The sequence below is a fragment of the Chelonia mydas genome, chromosome 5, assembly GCF_015237465.2.
Source record: "Chelonia mydas isolate rCheMyd1 chromosome 5, rCheMyd1.pri.v2, whole genome shotgun sequence".
Lineage (NCBI taxonomy): Eukaryota > Metazoa > Chordata > Testudines > Cheloniidae > Chelonia > Chelonia mydas.
Genome location: NC_051245.2, coordinates 100142987 through 100160158, shown reverse-complemented (window position 1 = coordinate 100160158; position 17172 = coordinate 100142987). Strand labels below are relative to the sequence as shown.

Genomic DNA, 17172 nt, shown 5'->3' with positions numbered 1-17172 from the left:
CATCTGCATACCTTCTGAAATTTTTTTTAAATTCTAGTAAACCAAGCCCCCAATAGCACACAAACTGCCCATGTGCCCCCCTTCAACTGTTTTTCATCCCAATTATAACTGATTCCATCCATTAACCAAGTCCCTTTCTCTAATCACCAGTAAACTGTCTCTAGTCCCTTTCTAGACAGTTCTACAACTTTCTTATTATTTCCTATTAAGCATAATCACAACCTTTATGTGAAGAATTATTGCAGGTGAATGACACATTATTAGGCAAATCTGAGTAAAATATCATTCTTTTCCTCTAGCTGATTAAGACGTTTACGTCGGTATACAGGTAAAGTCTGAAATGTTACCAATCTTAGGGAACATTGCACTTTGAAAAATGAATTTTTCAGTGAGCACCAAAGGAATTGGATATTTTGGGCCAAATGATCTTTAATGGGCCCTTTGGACATAGTAAAATTTATATCTGCTAGCCAATAAAATTAGTTATGAGGAGATGGGAATAATTACAACTTGGTCTCTGCGGTAAACTAAAATTAATTAAAAAGAACACTGTACTATACTGAATCTCCTATATTCCCAGAGCTCTTGACAGCATAATAACCACATTTCTCATATTTTAATAAGATTTTCTAAAGCTTTATCAGGGGAGATGGGAAGACGTCACAAATAATATTTCCACCTAGCACTTACATTGACTAGTTACTAGGGCCTAGTCCTGCTCCCATAAGATCAAAGGCTAAACTCCCACTAGCTTCCACAGGAGCAGGCCCTTCATCCTCACAATACCTCTGTGAGGTAGCCATGCAAGTATTATTATCTCTCCTTTACAGCGTGGGAAACCAAGACAGCAGAGGAAAATTATCTCTTGCCAAGCTCTCCATTTACACAAGAGAGGGGGGATTTTGCTTCCCAATGTTGAAAATGCATCAGGTAAAATCCTTGCCTCACGGAAGAAATCATTGGGAGTTTTGCTATTTACTTCATTGGGGCTAAGATTTTCCCCATCATGGTCAATTTATTTTAAAGTGTATCCTGTATCAAGGGAAAATCAAGAGACCAGACCATAAATGATTTACATAATGGCATAGAAAGTACATTTATAAAGTTTGTGGCCTATACAAAACTAGGAGGGGTTGCAAATCCTTTGGTGGATAGGATTAAAATTAAAAAATGAACAAGACAAACTGAAGTAAATAGCATGAAATTCAATAAGGACAAATGCAAAATACTCCACTGAGGAAGGAACACTCACTGCACAAATGGAAAATGACTGCATAGCAAGGAGTACTGTGGAAAGGGATCTGGGGGTTATAGTGGATCACAAACTAAATATGTCTCAACAGTGTAACACTGTTGCAAAAAAGGTAAACATTATTCTGGCATGTATTAGCAGGAGTCTTGTAAGCAAGCCATGTAAGCAGGGGAGTTGTTAAGCAAGGCAATTTGTTCTAGTGTTTAACCACCCTGACAGTTAGGAAGTTTTTCCTAATGTCCAACCTGAACGCCCCGTTGCTGCAATTTAAGCCCATTGCTTCTTGTTCTATCCTCAAAGGTTAAGAAAAACAATTCTTCTCCCTCCTCCTTGTAACAACCTTTTATGTTTTCAAATTTTGCCACCTCACTGTTTACCCCTTTTTCCAGATCATTAATGAATATGTTGAATGGGACTGGTCCCAGTACAGACCCCTGGGGGACACCACTGTTTACCTCTTTCCATTCTGAAAACTGACCATTTATTCCTACCCTTTGTTTCCTATATTTTAACCAGATATCAATCCATGAGAGGACCTTCCCTCTTATCCCATGACAGCTTACTTTGCTTAAAACCTTTGGTGAGGGACCTTGTCAAAGGCTTTCTGAAAATCTAAGTACACTATATTAACTGGATCCCCCTTGTCCACACGCTTGTTGACGCCCTCAAAGAATTCTAGTAGATTGGCAAGGCATGATTTCCCTTTACGAAAACCATGTTGACTCTTCCTCAACAAATTATGTTCATCTATGTGTCTGACAATTTTGTTCTTTACTATAATTTCAATCAGTTTGCCTGGTACTGAAGTCAGGCTTACCAGCCTGTAATTGCTGGGATCACCTTTGGAGCCCTTTTTAAAAATTGGCACCACATTAGCTATCCACCACTCATTTGGGACAGAAGCTGATTTCAATTATAGTAGTTCTGCAGTTTCACACCTGAGTTCTTCAGAACTCTTGGGTGAATACCATTTGGTCCTGGTGACTTATTATTGTTTAGTTTATCGATTTGTTCCAAAACCTCCTCTAATGACACCTCAGTCTGCGACAGTTCCTCAATACTATCATATTGTACTTTCCATGTGGCAAAAACAGTATCCACTCAATGTCTTGCACAGCAGGATGAAGGAAAATAGTGATAGCAGTGTAAATGGCTACCTTGCATGGACATGCCTGTTCTGTTTTCTTAGCAAGCACTTCATAGCTATCTGGATACTGGAAGTTATTGTCAATATCTCCAGGAGTTACAGAACTTAAAGCGATACATAAATTACTGAACAGAATTGGAATGTTGATTGCCCAGGCAATGACACTGTCTGGTCTTTTTTTCTTTAGCAAAAGCTGTTTGAGTTCTGTGCCAAGAAACTGCCACATTTGTATGACAAATATGCACTTGTGTTCAACGGAAACCAAATCTGCCAAGGCAACAGCAAAACAGCTCACACAGGTCTCTTTTTATGAATTTAGGCCTTGCAGTCTATAGACAGTGAATTCTGAGTTCCCAATAGTAGTTACAAACACAGATTACTAATATTTTGGGGGGAAATGGTAGGTGGTAAGCATATTATGTGGGGGGAAAATTATGTCACTAACAGAAATGTTGGACAGGAACTTGTTTCATGAATAGGGTTCTATGTCTGCCATGGAGGTCACGGAAGTCATGGATACCGTGACTTCCTGCGACCTCTGTAACTTCTGCAGTGGCCAGTGTGGCTGACCTAGGGCCTTCCAAGCAGCTGGCCCCAGAGCCAGCTGCTTAGGCAACACTGGGAACAGCCACACCGACCACTGCTGGAGCAGCTCTGCAGCCATCTGCTTGGGCAGTCTCACAGCCAGCTGCACCAGCCAATGCAGCTGGCCTCAGGGCTCCCCCCTCCCAGCTGCTGCTGGAGTGGCTGGAGGCCCCCTGGGGCTCCCCTCTCCCAGCGGCAGCTGGAGCAGTGGCGGGCCCTCTGGGACTCCCCCTTTGCCGGGGCTGGAGCAGCAGCAGGCCCCCTGGGATTCTTCCCGCACAGCGGGCCCCCAGCTTTCCCCCTGCAGTGTGCCCCCCCCCAAGATTGAATCATGAATATTTTTAATAAAATTCATGGACAGGTCATGGGGCCCTGATTTTTTGTTTTTTGCCCATGACCTGTCCGTGACTTTTACTAAAAACACTCACGATTAAATCATAGCCTTATTCATGAATAATGAATTTGGATCCTCTGAAGCCTGTACAAATTAACTGGATTATATCACTTATTTTGAAAATCCAGGTCCAGTTTCATCCACCCACTCAAAGGAGTGAGCCTATTTCACAGCTTGTTTGAAAAGAGAAAAGGGCTTATTTCCTCTTGATAGCTTTTCCTGGAACTCTTGTCACTGACTCAAATTCAACATGATAAAAAATAGAACTCCTCTTTCCTTCCTTCTCCCTCCCATCTCCAGCACCATAAAATAGCCACCGCTCTCTCCATCATTTAAAACTTAGGGTATTTTTTCTCCTCTTTTTCTTCCCCCCACATCCTGGCTGTTGGGAAATCTCTAAAATCTCCTCTTTCATATTAATCACTTCTGATAAAAACCTTGTCTATGTTGTGGCCACTTCTCATCTTGATTCTTGCAACTTCCTTCTTGCAACTCCCTTTCATGTATCCAAAATAATGGCGCCAAAAAAACCCCCAACAAAAACTTTGCTGCTGCTGCTCTTGTTTCTCCTCATCTCAAATCCCTTCACTGGCTTCCTCTCACCTTTACACCAGAATCATGCCTCCAAGGCTTGGCCAGCTCCACTCCTGCCTCTATTGCTGCACTCATTTCCTGGCAATTGCCTCATAGCATTTGATCCTGCATCATGGAAATCAATGGGATCTTTGCCATGGACTTCAGTAAACTCAGGATTGAGTCCCTTACAGCGTACATGCCTCTGACTGCTGCTTTTATTCCTTCCTACCAATCGTGTCTTCAACCCTTCTTTCATGCCATCCCTATGCTCAGCATTCTCTCACTCACTCTCCAACCACAAGGTGATCTCCCTCTCCTCAGTCAAATCCTGTAGGCCTTTCCATGATAACCCAGCCAAACGACGAAGGGCATATTGAACACAAGCCAAAAGCAAAGACTGCGTGGAGATGATAGAGTAGAGCACTTTGGCAAACATGGGTGGGTTTATTATGGAGTGTTAAAGGAAGACTACTTGAGCTTTTGTTTCCTGAACAAAAAGTGAGAGAATAAAAAACAAACAAATGAAAAAAATACCACAACAAACTTGTAGTTAGAGCATATTTGACAGCCAGTTCTGCCACCTTCTGCATTTAAAGCTTGATCCAAATATTTTACTACTAGTTGTAGTACTTACTACTGTGCATTCACAGAGAGTACACAGAGTTAGTATTTGCAGATTTGGACCCATAATTGGGAAGCACTTAATCCACCATCAAGAATGCGGTGGGAGAGATGATTTACAAAACCTGCAAATGATCGTGGGAGAGTTTTATCATACATCTGGTTTTTAGCAGCATTATCTATCACATTCTGACTTAATCTTCTATTTCCATTCACATTCTATATAGAAACATTTCACATAAATAGAATTTTTATAATCTAGGATTGCAGGTAAGAGTTTAATAAAATATTCTTACAATTTATTTTCATAAAAAAGGAGAAGAAAAACCAAACAGTAGTTGAAGGAACATAACAAACAGCATATTTTTAGTCATACCTGTAATCATGCTTGATATGATCAAGGGTAGAATGATGAGTTTGAGCATTCTCATCAGAACCTCTCCAGGAAATGCAAAGTAGAACTTGTCCAGGTTGGAGAGCTTGCCATATTCTCGTACTAGAACTCCTACCCCAATACCTAGAAGGTACATTAAAAACATAACACATATTCAGGATTATGCAGTAGGTTGTCATAAATACATAGAGGTGGAGGAGAAGAAAACACAAGTATTAAAAAATGGGTAAAACAAAACTGACTACCAATTTTATTTTTTCCAAAGTAAGGTGACTTTTAAAATGACACCATGTAGCAACAGAGATACATACACCTCAGTCTTTTCTCTTGGCATATTACCATCAGGTAACAAATTAATACAATAAATAATAGAATAAAATGTCTGAGTTGTGAGGACCAGTAATTTAGGCAACCAAATAAGGACACAAGAGCTTAACTTTAAGCATCTCTTTTGAGAAATCTTAGCGTAGATCTTCTGAGGCTCAGCCCTTAACCACAAGGCCAGCAGGACTTTGTACAACTTACTCTATTTACATCTATCAGGAGGGTTTGCAAATGGAATTTTAAAAAACTTAAACATTTATCACAGTTAATTCTACTGGTATATTAAAAAAGAAACTAAGATGATCGATATGTAAGGAATTTTCTGATTTGGTTGATCCATATCAACTAAAATATATGTAAACTAGCAATATTTTTACTTCATACACTCCATGTCATTAGAAAGAAAAACATCATGTGAAAAATCAGACCGCATCATTGTAGTTGCTACATTTGTTTAATAATCACCAAGTATTCAATTAACCTAAACCACTATTCAAATCAAATTATGCTTGTATTACTCCATTTGAGCCACCCAAGTCACTTTTAGGCTCGTGAGGTCTGGTCTACTCTACAGACCTATATTGGTATAACTACGTTGCTCAGGGCTATGAAAAATCCACACCTCTGAGCGATGCAGTTATACCAGCTTAACCCCCTGTGGTGGACAGTGTCATGTCAAAACAGCTACCGCCTCTTGGGGAGGTGGATTAACTACGCCAGCGGGAGAGCTGACTCCCATCAGCTTACAGCATCTTCATTAAAGTGTTACAGCAGTGCAGCTGCATCAGTGCAGCCGCATTACAGTGACCAAATGTCCCGTTATTATTAGGACCATCCAAATATTAGGGGCTTTGTCTGATATATGCAGCTAAACCCCCACCCCGAAAAAAAAAAAGTATTCTAATTTTTCACACTTGCTGTGTAGTCACCCTAAGCTGCGCCGATGCAGAGTTTTAAGTGTAGCCTTGCCCTAAGTCAGGTAGGTGGTGCAATAAATAACTTTAAAAATCTAGGCCTAGTGTATATCTAAAACTACAAGCTCAGCAGCAGCACAGCTGCAGCTATACTAGTGTAGCATAGTAGCCATTTAGTGATGGAAGAGATTTGTTCATCGCTGTCATTAATCCACCTCCTTGAGAGGTGGTAGCTAGATTGATGGAAGAATTCTTTTGTTGACCTAGCAGTGTCTATACTGGGGCTTCGGTCAGCTTAAATACATCTCTCAGGAGTGTGAATTTTTCACATCCCAGAGTGACATAGGTAGGTCAACCTAAGTTTTAGGTGTAGACCAGGTCTAAGAGACAGATGTAAAGCCCATTGAAGTAAATGGATACTTGCAGGATAGGGACTTTATTTGGTTTGGGACTCTGCTGCTTCTGTGACAGCAGTAAGTAAATCAAGATTAATCAGTTGACAAAAATTGTGTACAAGGTATTTCCTTGATTCTCAGAAGGTTTGTTTCCAAAGTTATCACATTTCTTTGGGAGCAAAATGGTAGGTTATGGGATGAAACGGTGGGGGCGGTTCTGAGGAAGAAGGAGAGGGGAAATGAAAAAAGCCAGCTATAAATATGTAAAACATTAAGAACATATTTTTAAAATGTTGCTGCTTATTGGGGTTTCCCTTGCTTTGGCAGTTGCAAGCTCTGTTCTGGGCTACTGCATGAATATATGACCAAGCTCTTTGAAAATTACAGTGAGGACTTTCTGATCTAAGCACCAGATTTAAAATGCCTCAGCTGGTGTTCTGTGTCTTTTGGGAGAGGATGGGGGGGCAGCACAGAAAGGCACAGCTTTGAGCCACCTTCAACCTCTCCCTATTCCTGTCTGCTCTGGGAGCCAGTGTGGCACGTGGTGTGTTAAGTACAGCAAGAAGGAATTACTTTACTTTATGGCAGCATCCCCTGGGGTATGCCTATGGGGTACCCAGGCAGCCACAGCAGCGGAGCATGGGCGCTGTGGGGACTCCTGGATCTTCAGAACATCTTGGCCTCTTCCGAGCACATTCTCTATCCTTCTCTATGGCATCCCTACACAGTGTTTGCACCTGAATAATTTTTCCCTAGCTGGCTAAGGGTCTTTTATGGCCCCAGAAACCTCAGGTTCACATCCATTTAAGCTTGTCTCAGCTCTTCATTCTTCCAGTGCAGATAAACTGAGTACCACAGTCTTGCTATATGGGGTCTTTCATATGAGACCTTAAATACTTAGATCTTGTGTGCTCCACATGGAGACTAGAATCTCATGGTGCTTTATGTAAATTAAGGATTTGCACATGTATCACCACCCAAAAATTCTTTTTGTTGTGTTGTTCACTAGTTCAAATGCTATCTTCCACCCTTTAAGTGTCTGCATGTCTGTGTGCTCTTTGTAAGTACCATAAAATTTACCTCCCTCAAGTCTGATGATAAACCATCTTTTCTTCACTCCAAACAGAATAGCAGCAACTAGGCATGGGAACTTTATGAACTTCTACCTAGTTTGTATTGCTTCTATTAATGTGCAAGTTAACCTTTCAGCCAAATCCCAAGCAACTAAAAAGCTATTCCTGATTAATTTCTGTCAGTGAGCACAGACAGTTTAACCTTCCTGCAACACCCTGAATCTTATCCGCCTTCAAGATATTTGCAATATTATGCAAGTGTCCTTCATCAGTGGAAGGAGAGACACAAAACTCTTTGCTGTTTATCTAAGTGCCTAAATGAAATGTGTTGGAAAAGAATTAGTCTGAGTTCTCTGTTAATTCTAAAGAAGGCTCTTAAAGCCCTAAATGTAAAAAAAATTACTGAATGTGTACTTATCAAGCTAAGTCACTAAGGCCCTGATCTTGCAAACTCCTATGTATATGTTTAAATTTAGATCCCAGTGTTTTCAATGGAATTACTCACATGCCTAAAGTTAAGCACATTTATAAGTGTTTTCAGGACTGGAGTTTACATTTAAAATAAGGTGTTGTATATAAAGTACAGTTCCACCATATATACAAATACTTGTTAATACAGAATGGAACAGGTACAGTCTCAGAGCAAGGTTGGTCTTTAAAAATAATTCTGAAAAGCTTAGGGAAAAAGTCTTGCTATTTAACAGTTCTGCTTCTTACTTCCTTTACTCTAGGCAGGAGCTCTGGCTGGAGGACAAATGTGGCTAACTCTTCCAAAATGCCTTCAAGGGGAGAGATGGGAAAAGGAACCATTAGCTACCAATCTCCCACTGTAAGCATAAAGAGGTGCTAGCTAGGGAGTAGGAACTGATGTCAGGCTGAGTCACGAGCTGAAGAGAACCCATCACTTCTGCCAGGGAAATGTTCAGTGTTGCTAAGTATGCAATATTTAGGTGAGAGGGCAAATGGAACATTAAGAACGGAGAGTAGTTGGCAGCATTGGATTGGGGAGAAGGGAATGCTAGAGATAACATCTACTTAAAATCTAGTCAGTTTCAAAAAACAGAGTTCAAAGTAGCTTTGGGTGCTAGACTTGCTCTTGCACCTCTCGGACAATTTTTGTGGTTTCAAAAGCACATTTTCCTATTTTTAAAAATGTGTTTCTCTCCCACATTGCTGCATAAAAGACCAAGACAAACAGGAAAACTGATTAAGGCCTTTGCTCTGCAAAGACAATAGTGCAGGTTGACCTCTGCACTCACACACAGCCCCACTGACTTCAATCAGGTTCTGCAGAGGGCCCAGCCAGTGGGTTCTTTCTCTAGGATTGGGTCTAGTTGACTAGACGGGGGGAAAGGGAACAGATTATACCCAAAGAGCTGTCAGAGGCACATGGCAAGCAAGTTGAAAAATAGGGAAAATATTTATTTTCCCTTAATCTCTTTCAGTTCCAGTCATCTTAGGTGTTACTTGTAACAACAGTGACAAAAATGTCTTTGAACGGTGTCTTTTTAATTATTCCAGATGGTGACTTACTCATGAAATGATTATATACACCTTTTGACTTCCATGTACTGTAGTTAATAAGGTTACTGGAAAGTGGAATGGGTCACCATTCGTAAGTTGTTTTCCCTGATCTTCTGTTACCCTCTCCACTTTTTTAGGTACCACTTCTACATGCCATTTTTTCAAATTTTTAAGATGGGGGTGGGGTTTCCTCAGACTCTCACCCATGTAATTTGTTTGTTTGCTCTGGAAACTCAGACAGTGCCACAGATGAGGCTTACCTTTCTCAGCAGTATTTTGAAACAGCTGTGCTGCCACTTCTCTATTCAGTCTACATTCTGACAGGTAAACAGCAATTAATTCTTAATGACTTGTGTAGCACCTCAAAGCACTCTGGAGTTAAAATAGGACAGCCACTAAAAATGGAGCTAGAAATGCTACACTAGAATTTAGGACAGGAAGTGAGAAGAATATTTTATTCAATTGAAGTAATGGGGGAATTCTGGTAGGCAGCACATACTTGCCTATGTATTGGAATTTGTGAATCATAGGTTCCATTCCTTTCTGAGCTGTCATCAGCATCAATTATGTCAGTACCTCTTTTCTGACTGTGGAATTTTATCCTTGGGAAATGTAATGCAATATAGGAAATGTAGTCTAGTGTAGAACAGATTCCTGTACACACCAGTGTTTTAACACTATGCTGATTAGACCTGTTCTGAGCAATTTAGAGGACACAGTTAAAAATGTCCATGTTATTGCTGTTGCTACCATTTTTGAAACTGAACCAATATTAGGAACAGTAGAAACTCTCTAGTGTAGACAAAGTTTCAATCTGTTATTTTCTTCTTCTTGCCCTTCTTGTTATTCCATTTCTCCTGGAGTGGTTCCACTTTCTATAAAATACTTGAATAATCATTGGGCAAGAGGGCATGAAAACTGCTCGATAGCCTGGTTCTTAGGGCACTCACCAGGGATGTGGGAGCTCTTGGTTCAATTCCTTGCTCCACTTAATTTTTTAAATAAAAATGGAACAGCTTCAACACCTCTTCCCCAAAATACCCTATAGGCCAATGATTCAGGCATACTTAGGGTTTCCAACCCTCCAGGGTTGAGTTGGAGTCTCCAAGAATGAAAGATTCATTTTAACTAAGGATTACGTCATGTGATGAAACCTCCAGGAATATGTCCAGCCAAAATTGGCAACCCTAGGCACGCTCCGTGTGAGGTAGGAGACCGAAGTTCAAATCCCCATTCCACATCAGGCAGAAGAAAGAACTGAAGCAAGATCTCCCACATCCCAGGTGAGCACCCTAACTAGTTGGCTAATGGTTATATGATGGGCTCCTCCCCTCCCCCTTTTGTGACTCAAGCCCTTTAAAAATGCACAGGCACAGCACATTTCATTCAACCCAAAACAGACTTTTTTGATTTACCGATTTTTTTTTTTTTTAATTTCTGGATTGGGTTCAACCAGAATCAATTTCCCCCCCAATATTTTTGGAACTGCCAGCAAACAAAAAAAATCAATTATTTACCGACCCCTAATAGCAGTCGGTGTGATAGGAGAGGGTAACTACCCATCAATTCATCACAAACGAGTCTCCACCACAGAAAGTTGTATAGTGTCCTGCCTCTTGAAGAGGGAACCCTGTGCTTCTCCTATAGCTCTGCCTAATGGAGAGGAAGCAGGAAATGATGTGAAATGATAGCATCTAGAGTTAGCTACACTGCAGAGCAGAACTGCAGTGCTACTTCTATCAAATCTGAGGCCTCTCAAAATCCAGGAGGCATGGGAGCTCTCTAAGTAGGTGATAGTACCTGCCTGCTCTGTGCGGTCATGAACCTCAGAGACTAGGTAAACTGTGATTAGGGAACCCTCTAAATGGTACAGCTGCAAACCAAGTACTTAGATGTGTCTATCTCATTTGGGGCATCATGTAGGTGTTCACCTGTTTGTCATAATCTGACTCACCTGTAAAGTATGTCTCTGCATCTTGTTATTTATAGCTATTGTTTTTGAAACATTCACTAGGACTGGTGCATAACATTTGCAGGGAGAGAACTACACTTACAGTGCTTCTTCCCTTTAACCATGGTGTTATCTGGCAAATGACAGAAATTTAGGAATTATTAAAAAAATAAAATAGGTGCCTTGTCAACAAGCTCCTGCTTCCTCAGGACTCAGCTGTGCTGTTTAAGCACTAGCACATGGGGGGGTCTTTGTGGAGCTGCATCACGGCAGCCATGTGCCTTCATAACTCCACAGCCAGTCACAGCTAGCTCTCCTGGTGCAACAAAGCAGGGCCAGGGCCTCAGGGTTGCATGGAGGAAACAGCCCCTGCACTTCTTCCAAGCACAAAGACAATAGTTGGGTTCTACGAGGGCTACCAGCATGCCCCTTTCCCTCGTGGGGCGGGTCATGCCGTGCCACACATCCCACCTGCCTAACAACAGAACAGCCTTCCCCCTCACATTCCCTATGGCCAGAGCCCCCTTGGACCCGCTATGCTCAGCGCCCCTCCCCCCAGACCCTGCCACTAATGCACAGTGCCCTGCACGCCACCACCCCTGTCCAGTACCCCCTGCCCACAGCCCCACCACAACTGCCCAGTACCGCACACAGAACCTCCACTCCCTAGTGCCTCAACATACAGATCTTCCCCGCTCCCTCACAGCCCAGCACCTGCCCCAGGTCCCCCAGAGATCCACTCCCTCATGCCCTGCCTCCTGGCCGCACTCATCGGCCCTGCTGGGTGGCGACTATGTCTGCTGGGCTGAGCTACCAGTGCAGCCAGGGCTGGTCCTGGGGCAGAGAATTACTCTGGCCCCCCGGGAGTGGCACAATCAGCCAGGCCAGGGCCTGCCCCAGCCAGCCTCCTTCAGGACCCACTTGCCTGGAGGGGCCCAGCCAAGCCCCCCCAGTGCCCTCCATCAACTGGCTGAGACTGGCCAGGCTTCTGCACCAGTCCCAGGTGCCTCAGCACCAGGGAGACAGGTGGGGCTGCACAGGTGGTGGGAAGCAGAGACTGCCCCGGAGGCGGAGATGCACTGGGGTCTGGCCAGGGGGCAGAAAGAATCATAGAAAATTAGGGTTGGAAGAGACCTCAGGAGGTCATCTAGTCCAACCCCAGCCAGGCTTTGTCAAGCCAGGCTTAAAAACCTCTGTGGATGGAGATTCCACCACCTCCCTAGGTAACCCATTCCAGTGCTTCACCATCCTCCTAGTGAAACAGTTTTTCCTAATATCCAACCTAGACCTCCCCCACTGCAACTTGAGACCATTACTCCTTGTTCTGTCATCTGCCACCAATGAGAACAGCCTAGCTCCATCCTCTTTGGAACCCCCCTTCAGGTAGTTGAAGGCTGCTATCAAATCTCCCCTTGCTCTTCTCTTCTGCAGACTAAAAAGCCCAGTTCTCTCAGCCTCTCCTCATAAGTCATGTGCCCCAGCCCCTGAATCATTTTTGTTGCCCTCCACTGGACTCTCTCCAATTTGTCCACATCCTTTCCGTACTGGGGGGCCCAAAACTGGACACAATACTCCAGATGTGGCTTCACCAGTGCCGAATAGAGGGGAATAATCACTTCCCTTGATCTGCTGACAATGCTTCTCCTAATGCAGCCCAATATGCCATTAGTCTTCTTGACAACAAGGGCACACTGTTGACTCATATCCAGCTTCTCATCCACTGTAATCCTTTTCTGCAGAACTGCCGCTTAGCCCATCAGTCCCCAGCCTGTAGCAGTGCATGGAATTCTTCCTTCCTAAGTGCAGGACTCTGCACTTGTCCTTGTTGAGCCTCATCAGATTTCTTTTGGCCCAATCCTCCAATTTGTCTAGGTCACTCTGGACCCTATCCCTACCCTCCAGCATAGCTACCTCTCCCCCAGCTTACTGTCATCTGCAAACTTGCTGACGGTACAATCCATCCCATCATCCAGATCATTAAAGAAGATGTTGAACAAAACTGACCCCAGGACCTAAGTTACTGTAAGCGGCGCGGCCATGCAGCAGCATATTTAGCGCTGTGCAGGTGCTCAGGGAACCCACCTGGGGACCTACTGTGGCTGGGGATTGGCCAGGGGAGGGGTGCCCCTCCCCCAGCCTAGCCAGGCCCCCAACCTGCCATGGCCGGGGTGCCCGGTCCTGGCAGGGTGGCCCAGCCCAGCCCAGCCCGGCCCCAGCCACGGCCTGGACTCAGGCGTACCTCGGGGTGGCACAGACCCAGGAGTGGCCCGGCCTGGACCAGACCCAAGCATAGACAGAGCGGCCCGGCCCAGCCCAGACCCAGGTGCGGCTGGGGCAGCATGGACCCAGGTGCGACCAGAGCCTGGCTCTAGCCGCAGCCAGCGCAGCGTGGACACAGGTGCAACTGGAGTGGCCTGGCCCAGCCCCAGGTGCTCCCTGGGCAGCGTGGCCGGGCCGAGCCCCAGATGCGGCCAGGGCAGCCTGGCTCAGCCCGGACCCAGAGCCCAGCCCCGGCCTGGATCTGCTGGGGCCAGGGAAGGGGTGCCTATCCTGCAGCCCCAACCCCGGAGCTGCCACGGTGGGGAGAGGCGCCTCTCCCTCACAGCCCAGGTGTTGCTGTGGGAAGAGAGAGCTGGGAGGAGTCCTCTCTCCTCACCGTAGCCCTGGTGCCCCTTCCCACACCCAAACCCCTCATCCCCAGCCCCACCCCAGAGCCCCTGCACCCCAACCCCCACATATCACCTCCATATTGGTGCACATAACAAAATTAATTCCGCACATGGGTGGGAAAAATTAATGGGAACACTGCCCAGGACCAAGTTCATTCATGATGTAACTCCACTGAAGTCAATGACTTACATTTTCACTCTTTGTATAGATCAAACACAACCTGAAAATAGAACAAAACAAATGAAGCCCTATAAGTAAAATATCTATAGCCACAAAATAATAAACATTTTGTTTTTATTACAAAATAATTTCAAATATAATCTGAAAAACATGCTTATTTCTCAACAATCAGATCTCCTCACTTCCCATAATGAGTTAATTTGGATGGGTCAAGATAACAACTCTAGTGACCTCTTGGTTTCAGACCTCTATTTTTGTTGTTCTAAAAATCTGATGTCATTCACTGTGATATTTTTAAAATTTATTTTGGTCGTTAATTATTCTTGATTACTAGGACTACATAGCTGATAAATAATAAACCTGGGTCTTCTCAAGACATAATATTTATTCCAGGTTCCAGTCTGCAGGAGACGAGCTTATCAGCTTTGAGTCACTCACCATCTGTCTCTGTTCTTAGCCTTCTTTCCATCTCACTTTACAGCCTTTCTTTCGAGAATCTCCTCCACTCACATGGCTTCAACTGCTACTTATCCACTATTTTTTTTTTTTTTTAGCAAATCTACTTGCCCTCTCCCGAGTACAGCAGGGCAAAAATCTTTGACCGAACCATTTTTCAGTGAAAAATGCAGATTTGGTGACACCAATACATTTTGTGAATTCATACGGATTTCACCAAATTGTCTGTGTTTCTTAAAAAAATTAAAAAAAAACACCTCTCCCACAAAATAAAAACATTTTCTTTCTGACAAGTTCTAAATAAGCTGTTTTAATTTTTCACCTGGAAATGGCTTCTTATTTAGAAATCTTTAATGTCATGAAAAAACAATTCAAACATTCAACGCTCAAAATCAAAACAAAATGTTTCATTTGACCCTGAACTGTTTTTTTTAAACCTTTATTCTGGCTATAATAGTTGAGATTGGAAAGGCTGTTTAGTGAGAAACTGAAGATACAAGATAGTGACGTGTAGAGAAACTATTACTCTGAAACTAATCAAGACAACAATGTTGAGAAATCAAAGAGATGACCTAGAAATGGAGTTCTGATTAAGCAGGGTCAGGTTGCTTGTGATTCCTAAAATGTGTGGAAGTCTGAGAAATGTTTGTTTTGCAATATATTGTGAAAGTGTTAGGGTTGAATAATTTGTAATCTTTGTAAATGGACATGATGTGTTGCACTCTGTCTCTCAAGAAGCTAACAAGTAAGCATGGAATGTGAAACACTTGGAAAGAGGAACAATTTAAAAAAAAATGAATTAGACTCTGCCAATTTTTTATCTGTGTTATAGTTCTGCCCTTCAGCATTAGAAAGCAATTAAAGGCATGGGAACATATGTATTCATCAGATGTGGTATTGCTTGCAAGGGTCAGATGCAAGAATGCTACAGATGCTACAGTGTTTCTGGAAAAGGAAGAGGTAGATGTCATAAAAATAAAAGGACAGGTAAACACCTTTCTGTATACAGTGTGATAAAATCCCTCCTGGCCAGAGGCAGAACCCTTTCACCTGTAAAGGGTTTAGAAGCTAAGATAACCTCACTGGCACCTGACCAAAATGACCAATGAGGAGAAAAGATACTTTCAAAGCTGGAATATGCGGGGGAACAAAGGGTGTCTGTCTGTCTGTGTGATGCTTTTGCCAGGAACAGATCAGGAATGCAGACTGAGAACTTCTGTAAATTAGTAAGTAATCTAGCTAGAAATGTGTTAGATTTCTTTTTGTTCAATGGCTGGTAAAATAAGTTGTGCTGAATGGAATGTATATTCCTGTTTTTGTGTCTTTTTGTAACTTAAGGTTTTGCCTAGAGGGATTCTTTATGTTTTGAATCTGATTACCCTGTAAGGTATTTACCATCCTGATTTTACAGAGGTGATTCTTTTACCTTTTCTTTAATTAAAATTCTTCTTTTAAGAACCTGATTGATTTTTCATTGTTCTTAAGATCCAAGGATTTGGGTCTGTGGTCACCTGTACAAATTGGTGAGGATTTTTATCAAGCCTTCCCCAGGAAAAGGGTTGTAGGGCTTGGGGGAAGACATCTCCAAGTGGGCTCTTTCCCTGTTCTTTGTTTAACACGCTTGGTGGTGGCAGCATAGGGTTCAAGGACAAGGCAAAGTTTGTACCTTGGGGAAGTTTTTAACCTAAGCTGGTAAGAATAAGCTTAGGGGGTCTTTCATGCAGGTCCCCACATCTGTACCCTAGAGTTTAGAGTGGGGAAGGAACCTTGACAGTAGATTAACAATGCAAATACAGTATCTGTGATTAGCCTCAATTGGTGCATTATCTGTGTTTACTGGGGCATATGGACAGAAGGTGTCTTTATATTTTTGTGGAATGTGAAAATAGCACAAGGAGTCCTACAGAGGTTGTTTTAGACAGTCAGTGGGAAATCAGTGGTAGGAAATATTTTACTGATGGTCTTATTGCTTTTCAGGTGGGGCAGGAATGTTCCATCAATTTCAGTGGCTTTACTCCATTTTGGGTTTTATGGCATGGAAAGGCACCTAACAGTCATTCCTTTCAAATCTCCCTCTATTGAAAAATCCTTATAAAGTTCTTAATCTATATGTCCAAATTCCCCATCAGTTTGAACTGTGCACGTTGGTCTAGGCCTGAAGTTTCATGTACAAAATAGGGCTGTCAATTAATTGCAGTTAACTCACGTGATTAACCCAAAAAAATTAATAGTGATTAAAAAAGTTAATCGCAATTAATCGCACTGTTAAACAATAAGAGACTACCATTTATTTAAATATTTTTGGATGTTTTCTACATTTTCAAATATATTGATTTCAATTACAACACAGAATACAAAGTGTACAGTGCTCACTTTATATTAGTTTTTATTACAAATATTTGCACTGTAAAAATGATATACAAAAGAAAGTATTTTTCAATTCACCTCATACAAGTACTGTAGTGCAATCCCTATTGTGAAAGTGTAACTTAGAAATGTAGATTTTTTTTGTTAGATAACTGCACTCAAAAAGAAAACAATGTAAAACTTCAGAGCCTACAGGTCCAAGCAGTCCTACTTCATGTTCAGCCAATTGCTAAGACAAACAGCTTTGTTTACATTTATGGCAGATACTGCTGCCTGCTTCTTATTTACAATATCACCAGAAAGTGAGAACAGGCATTTGCATGGCACTTTTGTAGCTGGCATTGCAAGG

The 17172-nt window shown here is 42.6% G+C and overlaps 1 protein-coding gene across 2 annotated transcripts in view; it reads right to left on the bottom strand.

The window, feature by feature from the left end:
• Positions 1-17172, bottom strand: part of SLC1A1 (solute carrier family 1 member 1) — a 70202-nt gene that overhangs the window by 40169 nt on the left and 12861 nt on the right. For both annotated transcript variants that reach the window (XM_043547208.1, XM_037901880.2), the window contains one exon: positions 4952-5092. In XM_043547208.1, the coding sequence (XP_043403143.1) occupies positions 4952-5092 (141 nt within the window). The remainder of the gene's footprint in view (positions 1-4951; positions 5093-17172) is intronic.